Genomic DNA, 20,770 nt, shown 5'->3' on the forward strand with positions numbered 1-20,770 from the left:
CATATACATATACAATGCTACCATGCATACAGGATCCAAGATTCTAGCTTTATTAGAATACGCGATTTCAACGTTGAGTTTGAGCGGTATTCATCTTATGATCCTGTCAATAACAGTATTGCTAAGTTAGCCGGCCATCATGCCGCTACTGTTACTGTGTATTATAAGAAATGACGTATTACGTGGATATGAACAATGAACGTTATTAACTGTTTTGTTCTTTTTATTACAAACAAGTTATACAATATTAGCATGCACACAGTATCCAACAATGATTGCTTTCTGTTGAAAAGTTTGTAGTTTAAAATAATTTTAATGTTAGCGACGGGTACTTAAACGTTCTTAAAATCCTGAACGCACACTAACCTCTAACGTTAAGATTAACACTTCCATATATTAACATCTAGATTAAAACCATTAGAGGAAATACTATGTTGCCTGTATTCGTTGACCGTATCAAGTTGATCAGTTAAGTACCAAATACTTAGAAATCTATGTCAATTTGCTTGTATATAGGCCGCAACAGCACATTCGTTAGTGATTCAATGCACGTTGCAAGCGCGTGAAGCAGAGGGCAAGTGACGGTAGTAAATGCGGCTCGCCTACGAATGCACAGCGATTATGGATTGAATGTTTAACATGCAAGGCGTTCTTGAAAACAAATTGACACTAACTTCGTTGAAATAGGGAGCACTGTAATGTACTTATCAAACTAACACAAGCAGTAATTGTTGCTGTCATCTGGTTTTACCACCACCATTATTCTGATTTTATTGTTTTAAAAATATCTATATACGTTGGGACAATTGTTTTTGTTGCTATGGTCTGGTTTTACCACAACCATTATTCTGGCTTTATCGTTTAAAAAAAGAAGAAAAAAATATGTTAGAGCAGTATTTTTGAAAAAAAAAAGATTTGTAATTAGAGTTTTCATAGTTTCGTGAATACGAAAAATTATGATTTCCAAAAATTTCGCGATGTTGATCGTGGTTATTGCTGTTTTTGGAACGGATCTTTTACTGCCAGCGTTTAATTATTGTATTCGATCTGATAATGACGCAGAATACTGAAATGCAATTACTGATGAACGGATTGACTATTACTTATTATGCTTTTTCATGACTAGAGTGCTTCAAAACATTATATAGTTATCTCATAGCACTTTTTTCCCGAATACAGAAACAGCATAAAATTTGGCTATTTAATTCACTTTTGGGGAATTCGCTGGAACAGCGGAAAGAGACATCGTGAAACGAACAATTTTTTCTATTTACTCAAATTATGTACACAAAATAATCATTACGTTGTTTGGACCGCACAATGTTGAACGGGAATAACAGATATCTTAAGCACCGATATATATATATATGTTTCACTACAATTTAAATATATTCCTGTCAAGGAAGCTGGCAATTACGGACGGCCAATCGGCAAAGCTGGATCGCCTGCAAGCACATTTATATCAATTTAAGAGATTTAATCTTTAGATACCTGTTCTTGAAGCTCTTAGAGACACGCCAATATATAATGCGGGTTATACACTTAAAAAGCTGAGTCTCTGACAGGAAGTTTGAAGCAACATTTATATCAATTTCGAACCGATGTCCAAAGACGGGGCTTAGAGTTTAGTGGGTGAGGGACTCACAGCATCATACGAAGAGCGCAGCAATAAAGTCTGGTGTGCATAAACCTGTTAAAGTCAATGCGCTAGTTTTGCAACTGATGTATGTATGGTCAATGTCCGTTATGATGTCCTTTTGCATTAATTGGCGTTAATAAGGTTTAGCTCATAGGCAAGCTCCATATAAACTGAATTGCTGAGTCTGTACAAATATGCATATAAACAACACGTAGATATGGTTTCAGAAGTGCTGCCTGCTATAACCAGACTATGTGCCAATATAGCATTTGGTTTAGGCTTGGCCGGCAACTACAACATTATGGCCTTTACTGCGGAGAGATCGCATGCTTAATGATTGAATGGTAATTCTTAAAGGGACAGGCGGTCTTAGAAAAACCTTGAATCTGGTGCAATATTCTATGAGTCAGTGTTATGAACTTTTCGCCTTGATTTTAACTAACAGTTTCCCTGAATTTTGAGGAAATCATCGAATTATTCCGGAAAAAACACAGTTTTTGCTTTCAGGGGTTGATTCTTTTTACTTGCTCCACACCCCCGAAACATACTCGATTCCAGTCCAGAACGGGCGAATGACATTCTCTTTTTGCTTTACTTGTAGATTTATAAGCGAGAAATCCTCTTCAAAGTCGTTCAGGTAAATGATCGCTAAGGGACATACTCTAAGAGAACAAGGCTTCTGTGGATGACTGTATCGCAGAACTTAGGTTATTTAGTCAACTTAGTGAAGTGGCTTAAGGTGACAACGTTAACGCTTTGCTCTCTGTACACCTTAGTGGTCTGCTTAGTGTCGTCAACTGGTATAATCAGGTTGATGTGCTGCTTTATGCGAATGGCCTTATGCTTGGCAGAAGTCGCCGTACAAACCTTCCACTTAAATGGTTTTGATCCTCTCATCTATTAGCGTATTGCTCGTCAAGTATATCTCAAGTGGGACAACTAGTAGCAGCCATATCAATTAATAAACCACGCAGGCTATCGGTAAAAATAGCACTGAGTCCTTTCGATTTAGAGACAGTCCAACAGCGTACTTTGGTTTTTCGATGATCTGGAAGCGTTTAGCAATGCTTTCCTATTTAATTACACTGAGCTCGCATTCCTAAAGTACGTTCTCATGCCACATACCGCTACTATAAGTCATCTGGTTGTCGAACGCTACTTTTTGTTGTGAATTTGTAAAAGAAGTTCACATTGCCAGCAACAGAAATCTATCAAAAGTTACAACTATGGACGCGTAAAAAAGGAGCGCAAATTAATCTCGCCCTTTTTCTAGTTGGTGGGAAGATGAATGGCTAGTAAAAGAGGCCGAACAGAGCGCTCCCATTACCTTTTACAAACGATCGTGGAACAACATGAAAGAAGACGTTTGTCGATCTACGTGATGAGCGAGTACTGCATTGGTATCGCGCCGGTTAATGTTTGGTTGTGATGTCGATTCATCTATTTATGTCGACGAAAGCCCATGTGTTATGGCAGCCGGTCTGATGCGTTACGTGAAAGAACTCCCATGTTCCTTTCCATACCGATTGTTGTGCACTGCAATGCTCTTTACGTTCTCTACGTTACGTACGAACCTGACTACTGGAGCTCCTTTGGTGAAGGCAGTTCCAGTAGTCAAGTAAAGCGGTAAACCAATGCGCACAAACGGAGTCTTCAAAAAGAGAAACAGAAACAAAGAACAAATCGTTTGCGATGATGCCAGTCGTTGACTGAGTATGTAGTTAATACAAATGTTTTAAAAACTATTAACAATTTTGGTGCCCGAATTCTGTATTTTGAATCTAGTGGCGAATACATCTTCAAAAAAAAACACTCAGAATTTGTGAATACCTTTCAGCCCATTGTTACGATAGTGTGTACCAATTATCGACACAAATGAAGGTACAGGGTTGTCTTAGCAAGCTAAAAAATGCTTTAACTTATCCATTTAAAAACGGCTAATACGATTGGGCACCATGGTAATAATTCCAAGGCTTATGATTTAGTCATTAGAAAGATACCAGGTGAAATACTGAATAAAGAGCTATACAGTGGCACATACAAGAGCGCTATTTTATTAAATCATCTTTAAAGCAAGTGGTCTAAGAAGTTAGAATGGGTTCGACCAACACGTGGAAGATTATGTATATGCTATTCACTCTGTAAGCCTATTATGCACGTGCTGCGAAAATCTTAAGCCCAAACGTGAAAACAGCAGTATGCCCACTTTGCACGCAGTACAGTTTGAGGTACATGCTTACATTCCGTTTCGTTGGAATCCTCATGACTATGTTACATTTTGAGAGTCGCTTGTGCAGTGTGCCCCTAAATCCACAGAATGGTTGAATTTGATTTCAAGGTGTTTATATTCTGATGCCTTCGGTATTGAGTGACCATCTAGAATTTAAGTTATTATACATGCTGTTTTGTTTGGCACCATTATAAAAAATATGTTTATTTTTTTGGTGTTGCACTGTCAGTTCACAAAGCTAATAGTTTTCCGAAACTCTAATTCATTTTTTTTGTAACAGCTGAAGTACATACTGAAAGGTATTTATTGCATATCGGCGTCTAGAATGGCTTAAATATTAGAAGCTGAGTGCAAGGAAAAAGCTTATACAGGTTTTCGGAAAATTGCATATCTTAAGATATATATAACTCAAACAATTGAAGTTACAAAAACTGAAAAGTAGATGTAGCCCAAATATCAAACTAAGAGAAGTTAAAGCGCGACGTAGATTTAGTCGCAGACGTAATTATGCAACAACCTTTGCTAGATTAAATTATACAAATAAAAAAGTTCAGGGTTAACTGCAAAAGGGAGACTCGTCAACGGCGGTACTAGGAAGTTTTATTCTTCCGATAAATATACTTTCCGTAGGCAGCAGCGGGGTCTTAATGTATTCCCAAAGTAGTTACAAAATTTATATGGAAATGTTGGATATCGTTTTTTAACTACCATTTTATACCTGACACATGAGAGGACCTTACACTAATATTACTAATACCTTCATCGTTACACCTATTCACAAGAGAAAACCATTGACTTTATATATTAATATTCGTATGAAGTTACTTCTCATAGTCAGAGTTTAAGAATGCTCTCGTTAGTTCTTAATCAAATCTAAAAGTGACTTTAGCCAACCTCTTTATTCCAGTTTTACGTCCGGTATCTGATGACTGGCTTCTACCACAAAACGGAGTGTGTCTAAGCTTTTGCGGGGTCTTTAGTTAGCCTAGCACGCTAAAAGTAAGCGTCTAAATGTAAGAAGCCATTATGGCATCCTGACATTATTATAATGAGGTACGATAGTATATAGCAATGGGTGTAACATACAAATATCCCATCATGACCTCAGGTTCTTAGCTCTTGTTCGTCATTTGTTGGGATTTATGTCAGATGGCATCAAGACTGCGTTATAATCACTCACCCCCAACCAAGCAAAATAATTCTTCCTATTAGCTTCGAATATTTGAATCTTGCTTTAGCTGTTTACTGCGTGAGTGTACATCAAGGTTGCACGATCCTGAAATTAGTTGGAAAAATTTCATGATCCGAATAAATTTCCCATTTTTCTGATTTGACACATTTTGAGCAATTTTATTTCTTCTGCTCTGATTTCCTTTTTTATCTGGGCTCAGTAAACGGAGCTTCAAACGACCTGAGCACTTTGCGAAATTCTTTAATGCAGTAACCCAGTACAGTATACGGTAGTAATCTTTAGTTCAACATGCACATCTAAAAAGCTATTTTCAGTAATAATATTAAAATGTAAACCATGACCAAATGATTCAAACGTTTTTATTAAAAATTGAATTCCAATTCTATTTTTCGCACCGCTTTCGTAACCGTGTTTGGCTATAGTTCACGTGGCATTGGCGCAAGTATTTTTTTTATCTATCTCATTTGACACAACTCGAGAATTGCGAGGATTTTTATGTGTGTTTAAATTCAATAACTATTTTAACTATATTTTAGTTTTATTTATTTACATTTATCCGGATAATAATAACTTGACGAAAATATTTTTGTAAAAGCTGTAGAGAAAACACTGTAAGGAGCTCATGTTTTTTATACGTGATTCATGAATGTATCCTCCATTGCATTTTAATCCATTAGGTTTATTAAAGTTAAAATTTCTGTCTAAACTTTTAGTATAGCTTGTCAGATATCACTGAATGATTTACACAAAGTGATGCAGGATTTTGTCCCATCCTAAAGTTCTAGTGAATTTACATAAGGTAGTTTAAAATTTCACAAATCGGGTGTCTTCGATCAAAGGCCTGGGTAGCGGAATAATGGCCTAAAGACCAAAAGAACACGTTAAGTTTGCGACCAGTCATTTTATTTTAATAAAAGAATAAACACCCAAAGTACGTTCAGTTTTTTTTTTGACAATTATATCTTGCAGTATATTAGTAAATTCAACAATGTACATTGCTAACCGAAGGCAGAGGATCGCAAAGGCTAAGACTAAAAATCATAAAACAAGAACCGAACTGTACCAGATGTTATACTAACAATTCCTTCAAAAATCGTGAAAACCGATGGTATTAATAAATCAGTGCGGCCTTTTGTACCCAACATTTTTTCACTTCCTTAAGCTGTAAGATCGTTTCTTTAGATATGAAGTAGGATTTTATAGATATTATAAAGCACAGAATGCATTGTGTGTGTGTCATATATTGTACGATTCACTGAATTTTAAAATAGAGCTGGTTTGGGAAACAGAGGCCCATTTGCCTATTTCCTGCTCTGAAAATGCTCTTGTGATTAGCAGGGTGCGTGAGGCAGCTGGCTAGCTAACTAAACTTGCTCCATGCGGGTACTTGTAAAGGTACAGAGGTTATTATGTTAAGAATAACAGCAAAACGGCAACTTTATACACTTCATGCTCGTGCGCAATGCGGGGCTCATAAAATGCACAAAAAGCTTTAGTATTGTTTTTTTCAGCAACCACTAAATATGGCAAGTAACTAAAATGTGATAAACCCACCGTACAATTATTATTGATCTAAAACCCAATGTGTCGTCTTTTTTATATCGTTATTTGATATTTCATAATTAAACTTGTCCGCACATTGTGTTACACCAGACCTTTCCTACGAGATTGTCCAGCTAGGGGATTTTCCGAAACTACCAAAAACCGATCCAATTCTTTAAACTATTTTGGAATTTAGATTTATGGAATTATAATAGAATCTTGATTACACTCTGGCCTTCGTTTTCCGCCATACAAAAGACTTCATTGAAATATTTATTTTTGTTTAAATAGTCTTAGAAACAAAAGATAAGAAAAATGTGTAATAAAAAAAGTGTATGCCAGCATAAGCAGGTTATATATATATAGCCTCAGAAAAACAGTCAATGCGTTTTCACATGATTATGTCAATGAATGATATGAATCTAACGATAATACTGGTAACTTGAATAACTTCACGATAATAAGAAAATTATGTGATGCACAGATGTGCATGTGCCTCATTTCGGCTCAAGGTGTATTGACGGTCTGTGCACATAGATTCTACCATATTGAAAATAAACGTGCAGTCAAGAAACGTGGGAATTCCCCCCCTCCCCCCTCAGTGACTACTCGTATAACAGTTCTTGTTTATAGTTACGCCCATTTATCCATATCTGACATAACACACACAAAGCCGATAGTACTAAGATTTTCACTGTTACAGAGTATTTTATCCTGAAACTATTGAAAACTAACGGTGATCGCTTGCTCAATGTTTTTCGTAACAGATGTTATTTTTAATAAATATTATACTCAGTTATTTACGCAATACAATAATTTTTTTATGTTTTGCTTGTTGTTTTTAAAATGTTCACAATAACTCCTAAAGAAAACCTAAAGATAATAGTTATAATTCTATAAATAAAACCATCTCTTTGGTCGACTAATAAATTTTAGCTTGCAACTGTGACGCAGACGAATTTAACTAGCAATGTTTGTCAATAGAGCAACGCGGCGCCGGTGCACGCGTCTGCCGAAGACATGTTGCAGACTAAGTGAGATGTGTTGTTCAATACGTTGTATTAAAATAACCGTGGAATACAACCGTGCTTGTCTTCACATTTTTCGTGCCGTTGACTGTTACTATTTAAACGTATGAAACCACGATAAAAAGAGCATCAAGGTACATATATGATGAATATTTGTTTGTTTCTTTATTTAATAACACGTCCTATATACTATATATGTATGTCGAAAATATATACATCGACGGGGCGGCTTAAAGGGCCAAGGATGTATATATATATTCAATCAGATAGTATCAACTTCAAAGACCAATTGCGCAGTACCGAGACATTTTTAAATGGTTCTTGACTACAAAACCAGTATTGTTCTACTACTACTAATGCTACTCTACATGCCGACGAAGACACCAGCAAACATTTTTAAATCGCTGACAACCGATGTGATGTGGTCGCGAGCAATAGCATCTCATGGCGGTGCCTCTGGCAGTGGCACTTAGCGCTGCTTTTTGCAGCATACTTTTCGTGCAGCTTTTCGCTATCTCAGCCATAAGTGGATCCTATTGCCACATATTACCATTTTTTTTTCATTATTTCATATATCAACGTTTCTTGGCAAAGCTACTACTCTTGAACCCAATGTCTTTGATTAAACAATGAAGCCCAATTTTGCACACAGCAGGTTTACGGTTTTTTATTATACTCTGCAAGGCATTAAGAGACAAACCTACTTTTTGAAGTTAGCAACTGATCATATGGTCCTTCTACTCTTTAGTATAACTTTTTACTTTTGTTATTAATTTTACGCGATGATGAGGTTTTCTCTTAACTTTCAAATTTAATGATTGCGTACTGGAAAACATGAAGTGTTTTAGCAGTTTCGTGTCGCACATTTATTTTGTCGCAGCATTGTGCTAATCAGTGTTTTCTGCCCCTTAGTAACATCCGTTCTTTTTCCAATTTCGATACCTTACGTAGAAAGAAACTCAAACTAGTCACGCTTACCTAAAAAGCATCATCACTTAGTCGTTCAGCACCGGTCACAGTCGTGAGTGTGAATGCGCTGGCTCGTATATAGTACGAGATGTTACCATGAAATGTGAAGTTGGACTCACTAGGATCCGACTACAGCAAGTCATCATATTTGCGGTCGCTGAAACACGATGTGTCAGTTTTACGTATTTATTTAAAATTACTTGTAAAAAATTTAAGCCAGGCATGCCAGGTGCTAGTGTAATGGAACGGTAGAATTTGTGTAGTGGAATAACGTCGCATATGTATGTATAGGTAGAAGTGGCATAAAGTTTACTACATTTATGGATCATTCATGTCGGAATAATTTTTTTAATATGAAAATTTGAACACAAAACCATACTTTGCAGTTAACTATATTTCCTGTCTCAGTTTACTGATACCGTAGTTTTGAAAAAGCCTACGGTACCCCGTTTTATTTATAGCATATTAAGTGCGCAGATAGTTTTTTCGTCATCGAAGTTGTTATTCTGATGCGTATTTGGATTTTGTAGTGCTAACCTATTTGTCCGTTATGGCCTACAGCATTTTTTTTAGGTTTAAGTCTTGAAAATGACTAGACTAAATTATAAAAGGTAGTCTTTTTTTTAGCGGGAAGCCTAACTTCCATCAGGTGACATCAAAGCACATGCATTTTGAATTGAACCTTTTAAATGATACTGAAAATTAATTCAACATTTGTTTCTATTTCAGTGTTAACCTTGAAAACTGATAATTCATTAGCAGCGTCTGCTTGCGAGCCCAGTCTGGTATTTTTGGACTCAGGACGACAACAATTTTGCACAAAAAATTATTAGCACCAGACGCATAAGTCATTTTTCTGCGAAGGGAGACATTTACATAGTATTTATGTTTGGTACTTTTATTTAGTAAGCACAATTGAAAACTGAATCGGGAAAAAGCCGTAATTTTCAAATCAACTTCACCTTATACTAATGTTATCAAAAACTTTAACGGAAATTTACTCGTTTCTCTAAACTTATTATTAGACTGCTCATTCGAACCGCGATATAATATATGAAATACCACGATCTGGCGGATTTTATCGGTTGGTTGAGATATCGGCTGAATATGATGAAGCATTGTTACGCCATTACTAAATATAACATTGTTAAATATAACGCCAGAAATAAAAAACGTCTCCCTCAACTAGGGCCACTGAAAAATTCTTTTGTACAAAAGTTTCTATCTCAGTGTCTACACCAGTCTAGTCGGAATTTGTGTGGACAAATTTGTTTGTCAAAAGTATATACGATATGCTCAATACGATTTTCAACCTGCTTTTTGCGTCCCTCCTTTAGTAGCGAAGCTTGTGCAAATGACGATTCCGCGAGGAATTGTTGTACTATATATAAGATTGTGGTTCGCGGCTCTAGTTCATATCGGCTGCTTTCTATACTGCAGATGTCGAATATTCTTGATAACAAGCAGACAGCTTCACGACAAGATAACGAGTCATCAAATTGTATTTAGGATACTACTTAATGTAAAAATTCTTGTGGCCGTTTTTGCACCATCGTCATTTTGTAGCGAACTTTCTATCTTGAATGGTTTTAATACCGACACTACTTGGAAAGAACTGCGAAGAATGACAATGCTACAATAACCATGTATGAGCCAGAAGGTGATTTATCGAGGCTATTCCGTCTTTACCAGAGAGCGGGGGAAACCAACAAAAGGCAAACGCCTTTTTTGGTGCTCCAGAACAGTAGAATGTGTTCTGTTCTGCGAACTATGGCAGCAGTTTGCCGCGCAGGAACAGGCTCTGTTGTTCTGTTAAAATTTATAATAAATCATTTTAAAATTAATTTAGCTGATGTAAAGCTATTATATTTTCAATAGAGTATCTGTATGTAGTATTGATCTCAGCAGCTGAGCATGATAGAAGGCGACAAATTTCGACAGGTTTCATATAACAGTCAGTATGATTTAAGCACAATATTATATACAGATATTTTGTTGGTAAATGCTTGTCTCTGTCATATTTGGCAGGATCTCACTGTTGCAGTTATGGATCTTAAAATATGCCGAGTATAATCACCTTTCCGCTTACCACAATTTTTATTTTTGAAAAATTCCTTTACGAGATGTACCAAGTTCAACGCGCCAAAAGATGGATATTTATGATACCTGTTTTCCAGTTCCTAAAAAATGATGATCTACTGGCGAAGAATGAGTGTGCTTTTATTAATGTAATAACATTATAAATGTTTTCATCTGTTAGAGCACTACTACTAAGAGAGAGAGAAACGTTATTCATGTTTTTGTTATGCGCTCTCTTAAGATGAACCTATCGGTGGGGGAACCCTTTGTGGAGAAATGGTTTAAAGCTGGACGGCTGGAGAAAACTACACTGACGGCTGAACTGGAACAGAGCATGAGTCAAGCGCCCATACTTGGATGGAAGTTGTTACACGCTCTTCGTGAAACGCTAAAAACTGGAGATTTGGATGCAGCATGTTGTACACGCATTGCACTTGTAAGTATAGAATATTACGAAATTTAAATATTCATCAGTCAAATTTTTGCTCACATGTAATCCATATTTGTCTAATTTTTTTGACTACAAAAGGTGTTCAAAATTATTACCATTCTGGTCAATACACTGCTAATAACTGTAAGCTATTGATTGGCAAACTCCAATAAATACTACATTTGATGTTCCGGAGCATTCTTGTTTACTCACGGCTTAAATCTTTTAATGTCGTCGATTTTCTGGCCTAGATAACCTAGATTTTTAGGGTATTCCACAAGAAAATCCATTGGCGTTAGAATATTCTATAGCACCTTTTTGCTCAGCCCACCCCATTGGAAAATTTCCATCAATGTATGCTTTTATATCACGAAAATACCGTGCGGATGCTTTGTCTTGTTCAAACTAAATCTTTAAGAAAGCTTTGTCGAATGCATGATGAAGCAAACGCTTGTAGTAAATTCAAGTTACTGATTCCACTCACCGCTCTTTCAAACAAGAATGGTCCAATTAATGCTTTGTTTGAAATGCCGCACCACGCTACAGCTTTTAGATCGTATAGGTGGATGGTGCTTTTGCGTAACATAGTGAATTTGCACAGTAAGTGGAATTATGTCGTCTAATTGTGCCATTTAATACGGATATTGCTACCCTGCTCCAAACAATTGCCCCTGATAGCTGTGTATTCTGTTCACATTTCTCCAAGTATCATTCGAAAAGTAATTTCTTTCGGTACTGTTCTTCTTTATTGATAGTATGTGTCACTCTTTGAATGTAATGTCTTTTTCATCATTTACAACGTTTTAAAGTGCGATAGATGCATGATTTATTGACGACAGTTCTATAAATTGACCTTATTGATGATTTTGGTCTTCCAGAACGGTGCCTTTGAAAATCCTGAACCAAAAGTTTTAAACTTTTATTTGATCAATTGTCAATCGTGTGGTTGCATTATCCTGAAACTTCTTTCGTTTTCGATTGTCTTTGTATTTTGCGCTGCTATTTCTCATACTTTCAATAACGTATTAACATACTCCTTTTTTTTTTAAGGTTAATTTGTTAACGCTATTTTTTAAGGTTAACGCTTTATTTCTAGTTAAATTCTGAAAAAAAACAACGATCAGGAACTTATGATGTGTCAACCAGTGTATATTTATTTAGGAAACCCTGTTGATTTTCAGGTTGTTCGACTATCTGCATGGCCTTGTAATTATAAAACCTTTATTATGGATTATTTATCGATTAATAATGTTGATTGGTAATAATTATAATATAATAATAAAAATAAAATTATGCACAGAAAGCCCTTTTTGTGCATATAGCGTAAAGGTGTTATAAAAAGTAATATTTTTTTCGATCTTGTAGACACTGAAACCCGCGTTAGAATTGCTGAATACTATGGACAGTGAAGGGACCAACGATGCTGAAATAATCTTGCAAGCAATGATTTTCTTTGTGACTGAATTCATGACATCTGTATGTCTCAATGAAGGACCTGATCTAATCGTGAGTAAAACAATTTTATTGTGTGCGATGTCCGAGTCAACTTAAAAACTACGCTTAAAATATTTGGATGCAGAGCTCCTGAAGTCCTCAGGCCAAGCTTGCCTAGCATACATAAAGAGTTTATGCATATAAAACAAAGTTTTAATGATTTTTTGAAAAACAAAAGCGTAGGCTTTTCCTAAAAAGAAAATAGTCAAATGTTTCAAAAATAAAAAACTACCTGACTATAAACAGTTGCTATAAAGTACGTAAGAATCATCTCTACATATTTTGTACAGTGAATAATCCATACCCCTCTTGGCAATGCGTGGTAATATTTTTTTAAAGCATATTGGGATCTGCGAAATACTATCTTTCAGTACGACCTTTCAACTTTCCTCTACGAGACGCTACCTCGAACGCCACTCTTTGTAGAACTCGTCAGTGCCCTTCAGAGCTGTATCGTGGACTACAGTACCGCAGTACCGGACAATAAATCACCTTTAGACTTAGAGAAGCAGGTGAAATTCTGGAAAAATGGCATTTCATACGCGATTGAAGTGTCCAGGTTTGTTGGCCTTACTATTTGATTATCTATAACATTAACAGACATAGCTTGTTTACAATACGCTGTACTCTTCTCACGTCAGTTGTTTAAATGTCTTAATGCTTTTTAATGTATACATGTGTTTGTGTCAAAACGTGTTGTGTAAGACACTGCGTACATTTCCTTAGCTAAATGTTCTATAAGGTCGTATTATGCATTTACAATCTATGTGATATCGACGGATATAAAAAAAGGTAAAGTTCAGTATATATGAATCATTAGCTTAGATGCTGTACTCTGAATGGCACGAAGCTTTAGACGAAAAGAGGGGGAGGTTCATCCTGTTTTCAGATTTCCTATCCGATAGAACAGTTGAATGAAACTCATATCTGTACTGCACTGTACTAACATCTATAATATACATTAACCTCCCAAAAAATTTATTAATTCTCTGTCAAGCTCTTGCGGAGTCGCTTTAACGCCTGTTGCCATGCGTGATCTTGCGTTGTTGTAAAAAAAAATGTGTTTGCCTTGTCTATCAGGTTCTTTCCGTTAGATAGCCTTGTTTAACGAAGTAGCTAGGTCATATATAGATCCTTATTGACTGAAGTGGTAACGATGTATAAAACCCTTGCAGTCGCACCAAATGTAAATCACGGTCTTTTCGAGATAGCGATTTGGCTTGGCTATAAGCTAGACGTGTCTCTCGAAGCTACCCATTCCTTTCTCTACGTTATATTGATGCAAAAAGTCCATCGGTAATCATCAATAATAATTTTGTATTGGGACTTCTCATTGTTGTTTGCGTTGGCTGCTACTGGTACAATGACGAGAGGTAATGGGACACCATGTTTCCTTGTACTCTTTGTTAAGTTTATAAGTACCCAAGGTAATAATTTTTGAGTGAATTGCATAAATACTTGGTAATAGTCATATGACTCTAGTTCCATTTCTAGGTGAATTCACGAGTCGCTTGTTGGCGGTTCGGCTTCAAAAATGCCTTTAAGCGGTCTTTATCGAGCTTTGACGGTCGCAAAAAGTGGAATGCACCTCTCAGTTCTAAAATGCGTTTACTGACTTCACAAACCACTTTTGAGCAGTCCTTTCAGACAAGGGTTATACATATCGAAGCAGCTCGAGATATATGTATCTCGAGCTGCTTCGGCAGATCTTTGGCCTTGACAAGTAGGTGTCGAATATGCATCTTTTTTTTCCAAGAGCATCTATCTTTAAAGCTCTGGAACTTAAATTTCCTTCTCTGCATAATAAAATTGCAGGCTTATGAAGGAGAGGGAGCATTTTCAAACAATATGTAGAAGCATATAAACTGTGGACAAAAGAAGCGAAAAGAAAATACTTGAAAAAGCATATTCGCCATTACTTATATACGTCAATCTAGTACGCATTATTAGGGATGTACAATTACACTCTCTACGACGTTCGCTGATAAGATGAACCATTGGTATTTTTTTGACTTGTCTTCCTTTTGTAGTGTTTGTTTTTGTCCGCAGTAAAACCAACAATTCCTTCTTAAACTTAAACTCGCTGGCCTGGTCTCTTTTTTCTTAATTTTGTTTATAACAACGTAAAAAGTCCTCTTTCCATAACACTGAAAAAAGGAGTTGTACCCATTGTACGCATTGATAACATATACATCTAAAAGTACTACAAATAATACAGATTAGGGATATTTTATCTGATAATGTTTACAAACCGAGTGGTTTTGCTGTCATAGTGTTCTCGAAGTCCCGTATATTTATTTTATTTTTTTATTTATATTTTGATTTATTTATTTTCTATTATTACATGTTTACCATACACTAAATAAAGCTTTAATTTCCACTTTTTTTATTCATGCACTCCTTTATGTTACTCATGAAGGAACTTGTTTGTCCCACTTGTTGTTTCACATCCCAAGAACAAAACACATGCATACAGAAAGTTGATTTTTGTGTTTGAGAGTGCGTTCCCATCGTTTTGTATCAACACTTCGTTTTTCTCTCGCTATATTCTTATGCTGTAATGTGTTGCCCTGAAGGACAAAAAGATGTAGAAAAACCTGTCCTTACGAATATGTGTGCGAATGTTAGAACTTGAAAATGGCATGGAATTTCACGAGTAAATATTGACGAACACTTTCATTGTAAGCGAATGATACAAATACGCGCATTTTCTTTTAGATTTTATAAGCGTATATGACTTTTCTTCTTTTAGATTTAATCCTCGGTCGCATCAGGTTGTGACTCTGTGCCGTTCAATAGCTGGAGCATTTTTTGGAGGTGCAAAGCTGGCTTCCGCTATCAAAAAACTCAACGATATGACAGGACAGGTGGATAAGTCAAGATCAGATATTGGATACCTGTTCGATCACCAGGCAGTGAAGTTTGTCAAGACGTTCGCTGAAAATCGAGGTGTACTTATGGGGTACGTTTTTCTGATAAACACCGTTCAGTCGATTTGAGAGATTATCACCCTAATGTTCACATTCATTCGGGCTCGTGTGTGTTATGTCGCAAGGCTCAAAGCAGCTATGATATTGCAACAATACGCAATAAGTAATAAAGTAATAATAATTATTATTTATATATTTAAAGACTGTCTTTTATTAATAATAATTAATAAAAGGCAGTTCTTAAACGTCAGGAAAGAAAGTGGAGCAAATGGAAAAATAAAAAAAGCAAAAAAAAAAGTGTCTGAACGTTATTCTGACAAAAAATGGAGAATTGTGGACTGAAGCTTTTTGTAACCCTGTACATTCAGCAAGCCTTGCTTCACAATATTGTCATTTGTAGTAAGATGTGAATTTCTTAAATTAATAAATTGTTAAAATCAATAGACAAGATGGGGTTAAAAGCACTGTTACTAAGATCCTAGAGTCTTGTGTCTTGAAATTTTATAATAGAATAATAAATAGATTATTATTGAAAGGGCAAGGCCGAGTTTCCAATATAGTTGCATACTTAAATTGGCTGAGTTTTCTGTCGAAAACATTAAGCTTTAGTTCCTAAAGATTCCAGATCCTGAACAGTTTAAACTAGCTTTTTTAAAAAATTTCGCTATCGAAGCTATATCTTCATACATGAAGGTTGTTTGCTTGTCTATATTGCTGTACTTGTTCAATGTAAGGAACGTAAAGCACCTGAGTTCCGCGATTTTTGCTTTTACGAGTAATCCTTTCCAAAATCATACCATATATAACGAGTACGTTATATATGGAATGATTTTGACACCATGACTGCTCTTTTGTTGTCTATGTTTCAGTTACTCATTTCTATGGGCTTTACTAAATGCCTTTCTGCTTCGTCTAGTGGATCAAAAAGATTATTTAAGTGCACTAATGCTGCTTGTTCATTTTCTACAAGCGGCCGGAGCTCCCATAAAATGTATGCCGACCGCCTCCATACTTGAATATCCGGTAAATAATAACACCAAAAGTCTACTATTAGATTAAAACTACAAGATTTTAGTCACTATTAAGCTGCTGTAGAGTAATCTAGACTTTTCCAATACATCATTTTTACTAAAACCAGAGCACTATTCGAGAAACCCCTACGTCATTTATACTGACTACTATGTTCACGACGGTGGCCAATATTTCATATTCAGCATTTAATCCGTATTATTGATAGTAATAAATTATGTCAATAGGATAGTTACGAACAGACACATGTGTATTAGTGGCTCTATGAGATGATAGCTCTCAAAAAAGTACACTACGTGTTACGTTCCCTATTTAACGCAGCCTTTCGTTATACCATCATTAGTTCTTAGTCATAGCACCAGCTAGTCCAGCACTTGCCAAAAAAAAGATGTAGCCCATATTTTTTCACGACCTGACAGATAAAATGTCTGGCTATATTCTAAACATGCTTATGTACGATAGGCATGTTTATAATCTAAAGCGTTTATCATTGCCAGCGGGAGGTAATGACGTATCACCTGTTTCAATTTTGTTATTTTTGTCCTAACCTATAATTTTTGTTTGCAACCGAAGCGTTAGACTGTCGAGCCAGGAAATCGGCAATCAGGTTTAGGTCGAAATCAAGTCAGGCCGAGACCTACATTAGACTAATCTAAGGGCTATTTTTGAAGCCGTGTCGAGTACAGCGTACGATAAAGAAAGTGTCGTTGAATTCTGCTTCATAACACAAAAATCTTGTAAAAAAGTCAGTTAGAGCAATTGCGTCTTCATTTCAGAGACCTTTAAAAACGATATTTTAGCTCAAGATCTATGCCTGTTATCTCCGTAAAGAAAATAAGTGTGTTGTGTGAGAGACAATAGCTCTACAAACTACAGAAAGAGCACGTAGCTGCACGTTCACGGCGTCTATGGCTTACCGAACCATCTGCAGCTACTCCAATACGTAGAGTAGTAAATTTTCCCACATGTCAGTCAGTCTTTAGTGTCTATTTTTGCTTATGCTTAAGTATCTCCTAATCGTAACAAAAGTTATAGTTTGTTCGTTGAGAAAAATGTTTTTCCATTACTATTATGCAAGTGCCCGTTCAGTACAATATATATATATATATATAAAGTAATAGACTATAAATATGAAAAGTTCCGGCGCTTCTAGAAAACTTCCTTTCCCGATTTTCCCTCATTTGGTGTACTCCTCAAAGACGATTGCTACAAGTGGACAACAGTGCGTTTTTGACGCCTGTACTATGCATTTCGTCAAGGCAAAACGCTGTAGCCACAGCTTGGGGAACTCATGATAACTATGTTAGCACTAAAAGGACTGGTCAAGAAAAAAAAACTCAACATCCGGCGAGATGTTGAGATTCAGCTTGAAACCGCAATTATTTCTTTAATTCAGAGAGGTACCTAAGTTTCAAGTTCCTTCCATTTTTTCGGCCAGTTTTCGAGCTGCTTGCTGAACTTTTCAATAGCACCCTCTATTACTCAACATCAATAGGAGCGCGAAGCACCCTACTTTCGATTTCTTCTCGAGTTTCACAGCTGGTATTGCCATTTGGCATCCAATCATATGGCTGGGTTCCATCACAAGGAACTATACCAGATAGTTTCAAACCAGTCCCACAATTGTACCTTTCTACAGCACTTACGTGACTCTTTTAGTTTTAACAAGACAGCTCTTCTATTTTTATTTTCGTTTCAGCAATCTGAATTGGAGGAAACGGAACGCTTATTTCATGTTGTTAAACTGCTGGAAGTCTATATTTCCTCTGGCATGTACCATCCATCCGTCCTCATCACCACCAAGAAGCGGTTTCGTGGAACCCTTGTATTTAACGACATACTAATGTTTATTATAAAACACCCCGCTAAAGGATCTTCCGATTGGTATCGTGGTTTACTATACCTGGCTACTGTCGCTTCGAATGTCGTAGTACAAAAGCTGAGGACTATCTTACAGAAAGCTTGGTTTGATTGCGTTCCAGATGATCCTGGAGCGCGAGATGAATTCCTGATCTTTCTCATTAACATGTATGACAGGATGCATAAAGCGGCTGAGTTTTATACCCGATTTTTGGGAGCCATAAATGATTATCTTGAGACGGGTGTTCCTGAACCCTCGCTGTCGGAGGTCGTTTTAATCAGGATGAGAATGAATTTTTGTGCCCTTTCTCCCGACGATGTTATAAAAATATGGGCTGACTATGTAAGATATCTTCTTCAGGTTCTCCAGAAATGGAAGGAAAGAGCTGGAGTGATTAACAAGAATCCACAAACATTTATTTTGAAGGTATTTGCCGAATTTATGCAACACTGTTCCCTTGTTCCACTGATGGAAATTACCGCAGAGCAGTATACCACGATGGACAATACAATAGAGAATACGTTGAAACTTACTAAGCTACTACTTAATTTAACCGAAGAAATGCCTGATATAGCTAAGGACACGGCCCTTCACTACGTTAAAATAAGCCAAGCATTTATAAAATGCCGTTTTATCCGCACCTATTACCTAGAAGGAAGTGTTACTGATTCTGGTACTGATGATGCAACACGTTTTCAAGAAGAATTAGTAGCATTAATCGAAGATAACCTAAAATTCTTAAGACAAGAAAAGGCGTTAAAACTTGAAGTGCTCTGCAGCAATATCAAGCTGTCGCAAGAGCCAAAGTCGAGAGCAAATTTGTGCTTAGAAGATATTTGTGCCAACTTTGACAATATAGATTGGCAATCTATACTTTGTCGTCATCCTCAGGTCGTACGAAACGCCTCAAAAAAGAAAGTGGAGCACTTTGTAGCTCTACTTTTCGATTACCTAGTAACGCATAGAAGCTGCACATATGTCCAATCGCAGTTATTCCGGAGCGATTCGAGGCAAGTATTTGCATTTGTGAAACTTGTCACACATAATTTAGCAAAAGTTGTCAGTCAGTCGTATCCACAAATGATCGATACTCTCGAGATAAACAATCGGGAAACGCCAATACGTTGGAAGAGACTACAGGAACTCCTAACAAGAATCCACCCCAAAACCAATTTGATCGATATCGTAGCTAAAACAAAAGACCTTTTGACCTTAGTGCCGGTAGTCTGCCTTCCTCCTGAACTGCGTTTGAAATTGTTTGGCCTCACCCTGATAGTCATACTGGGGCAAAGTACACTTACCGAGAAATTCTTGTCTGATGCGTCTTATTTCTTCGAGGATCTTTCTTCGGCTTTTAAGTTCAAAGGTTGTTGTGATGACTCAGACTTAGGGTCTATTTGTCATCTGGCTACACTCTGCCTTGACAAAGTCCTTGGACTCGATCCTTCGACGTGTATTCAGCAGTCACCACCGGTTAAAAAGGTTCTCGATCTTATCCATTTTGTACAATACACGGTTGTGAAACGGATGAGTACCATCGAACCTGTCCAAACAATCTTCAAGCAGTTCGCACTGCAAAACGATGCTGAATTCTGCGCGGCCCTGCATTTAACAGTAACACTTGTTCAGGTACATCATAAGAAGGTATCCGCAGAAAATATCGCGACAGTCTATCGAGAATGCAAACAACAGATTGACAAGGCTCTGGTAAAGAGCGCTTTCAAGTTACAAAATATGATTTACATAGCGAGTAAGTACGTCGAAGTATTCGGAGTACATGATGCACTACGTGTTCAGAGCATTAAGCTGGCCTTTCAGTCAGCAGGTGAGACGATATTGGCACTTCAGCAAGATGGCACCGCTATGCGGTTATGTACTTTGGTATTGCGTGACAATAATAGCGAGATACGCGAAGTTATACCAGCAAAGGCGGCTGTCTTTTGCGCACTTCTAGTCGGAGGCGAAAATGAGTCAGAGCTCAGAAGAACTATGGATGCCACGTTGGCGAACGAGGTAAGCCAAATGTCATATACTAACGTTCTTAGCTAAGATGTCTGAGAAACTTCCAAGTGTTTTAGTCCGAAAACTTGAAAATTCTGTGCTATGAAAGTATCAATAACAAAAGGTTATCAGTGAATTTTGAGTGAATTTTTTAATTCCTAGATGAATAGAGGTCGCCTTATCACAATGATTGACAAGATTGGATTGTTTCCAATCACTTTTTCAACTCATGCTTTATTATCAACACATTATTACCACCTATCCTAATTAATAGTTATCTTCAACAAATTTTGCTGTTTTGTAGTGATGAGGTAGTAACTCTCAGATAAAAAACTGGTAAGTAGGC

At 36.7% G+C, this 20,770-nt stretch overlaps 1 protein-coding gene and 1 long non-coding RNA gene across 7 annotated transcripts in view; one reads left to right on the forward strand and one right to left on the reverse strand.

The window, feature by feature from the left end:
• On the reverse strand, nt 1-8,719 carry LOC147757144 (uncharacterized). The gene is made up of 3 exons (XR_015323282.1): nt 8,610-8,719; nt 2,967-3,290; nt 1-1,445 (listed from the first exon to the last, which is right to left on the reverse strand). It is a non-coding gene; the product is annotated as an uncharacterized LOC147757144 (long non-coding RNA).
• The window catches only part of LOC111246195 (uncharacterized), a 20,912-nt gene continuing 7,728 nt past the window's right edge, over nt 7,587-20,770 (forward strand). For 4 of the 6 annotated variants that reach the window (XR_015323281.1, XM_086982947.1, XM_086982949.1 and 1 more), the window contains exons 1-7: nt 8,641-8,771; nt 10,921-11,115; nt 12,475-12,615; nt 12,975-13,162; nt 15,356-15,565; nt 16,403-16,556; nt 18,262-20,436. Coding sequence is in view for 5 of the 6 variants with exons in the window: in XM_086982947.1 (XP_086839073.1) it covers nt 8,697-8,771; nt 10,921-11,115; nt 12,475-12,615; nt 12,975-13,162; nt 15,356-15,565; nt 16,403-16,556; nt 18,262-20,436 (3,138 nt within the window). In the remaining variant the exon portion in view is untranslated. Of the gene's footprint in view, nt 7,766-8,640; nt 8,772-9,329; nt 9,480-10,920; nt 11,116-12,474; nt 12,616-12,974; nt 13,163-15,355; nt 15,566-16,402; nt 16,557-18,261; nt 20,437-20,770 lie in introns of those variants that run through there. The other 2 variants (XM_086982948.1, XM_022795403.2) reach the window with 2 other exon arrangements.

Source organism: Varroa destructor, unplaced genomic scaffold, assembly GCF_002443255.2.
Source record: "Varroa destructor unplaced genomic scaffold, Vdes_3.0 BEIS01000003.1, whole genome shotgun sequence".
Classification (NCBI taxonomy): Eukaryota; Metazoa; Arthropoda; class Arachnida; order Mesostigmata; family Varroidae; genus Varroa; species Varroa destructor.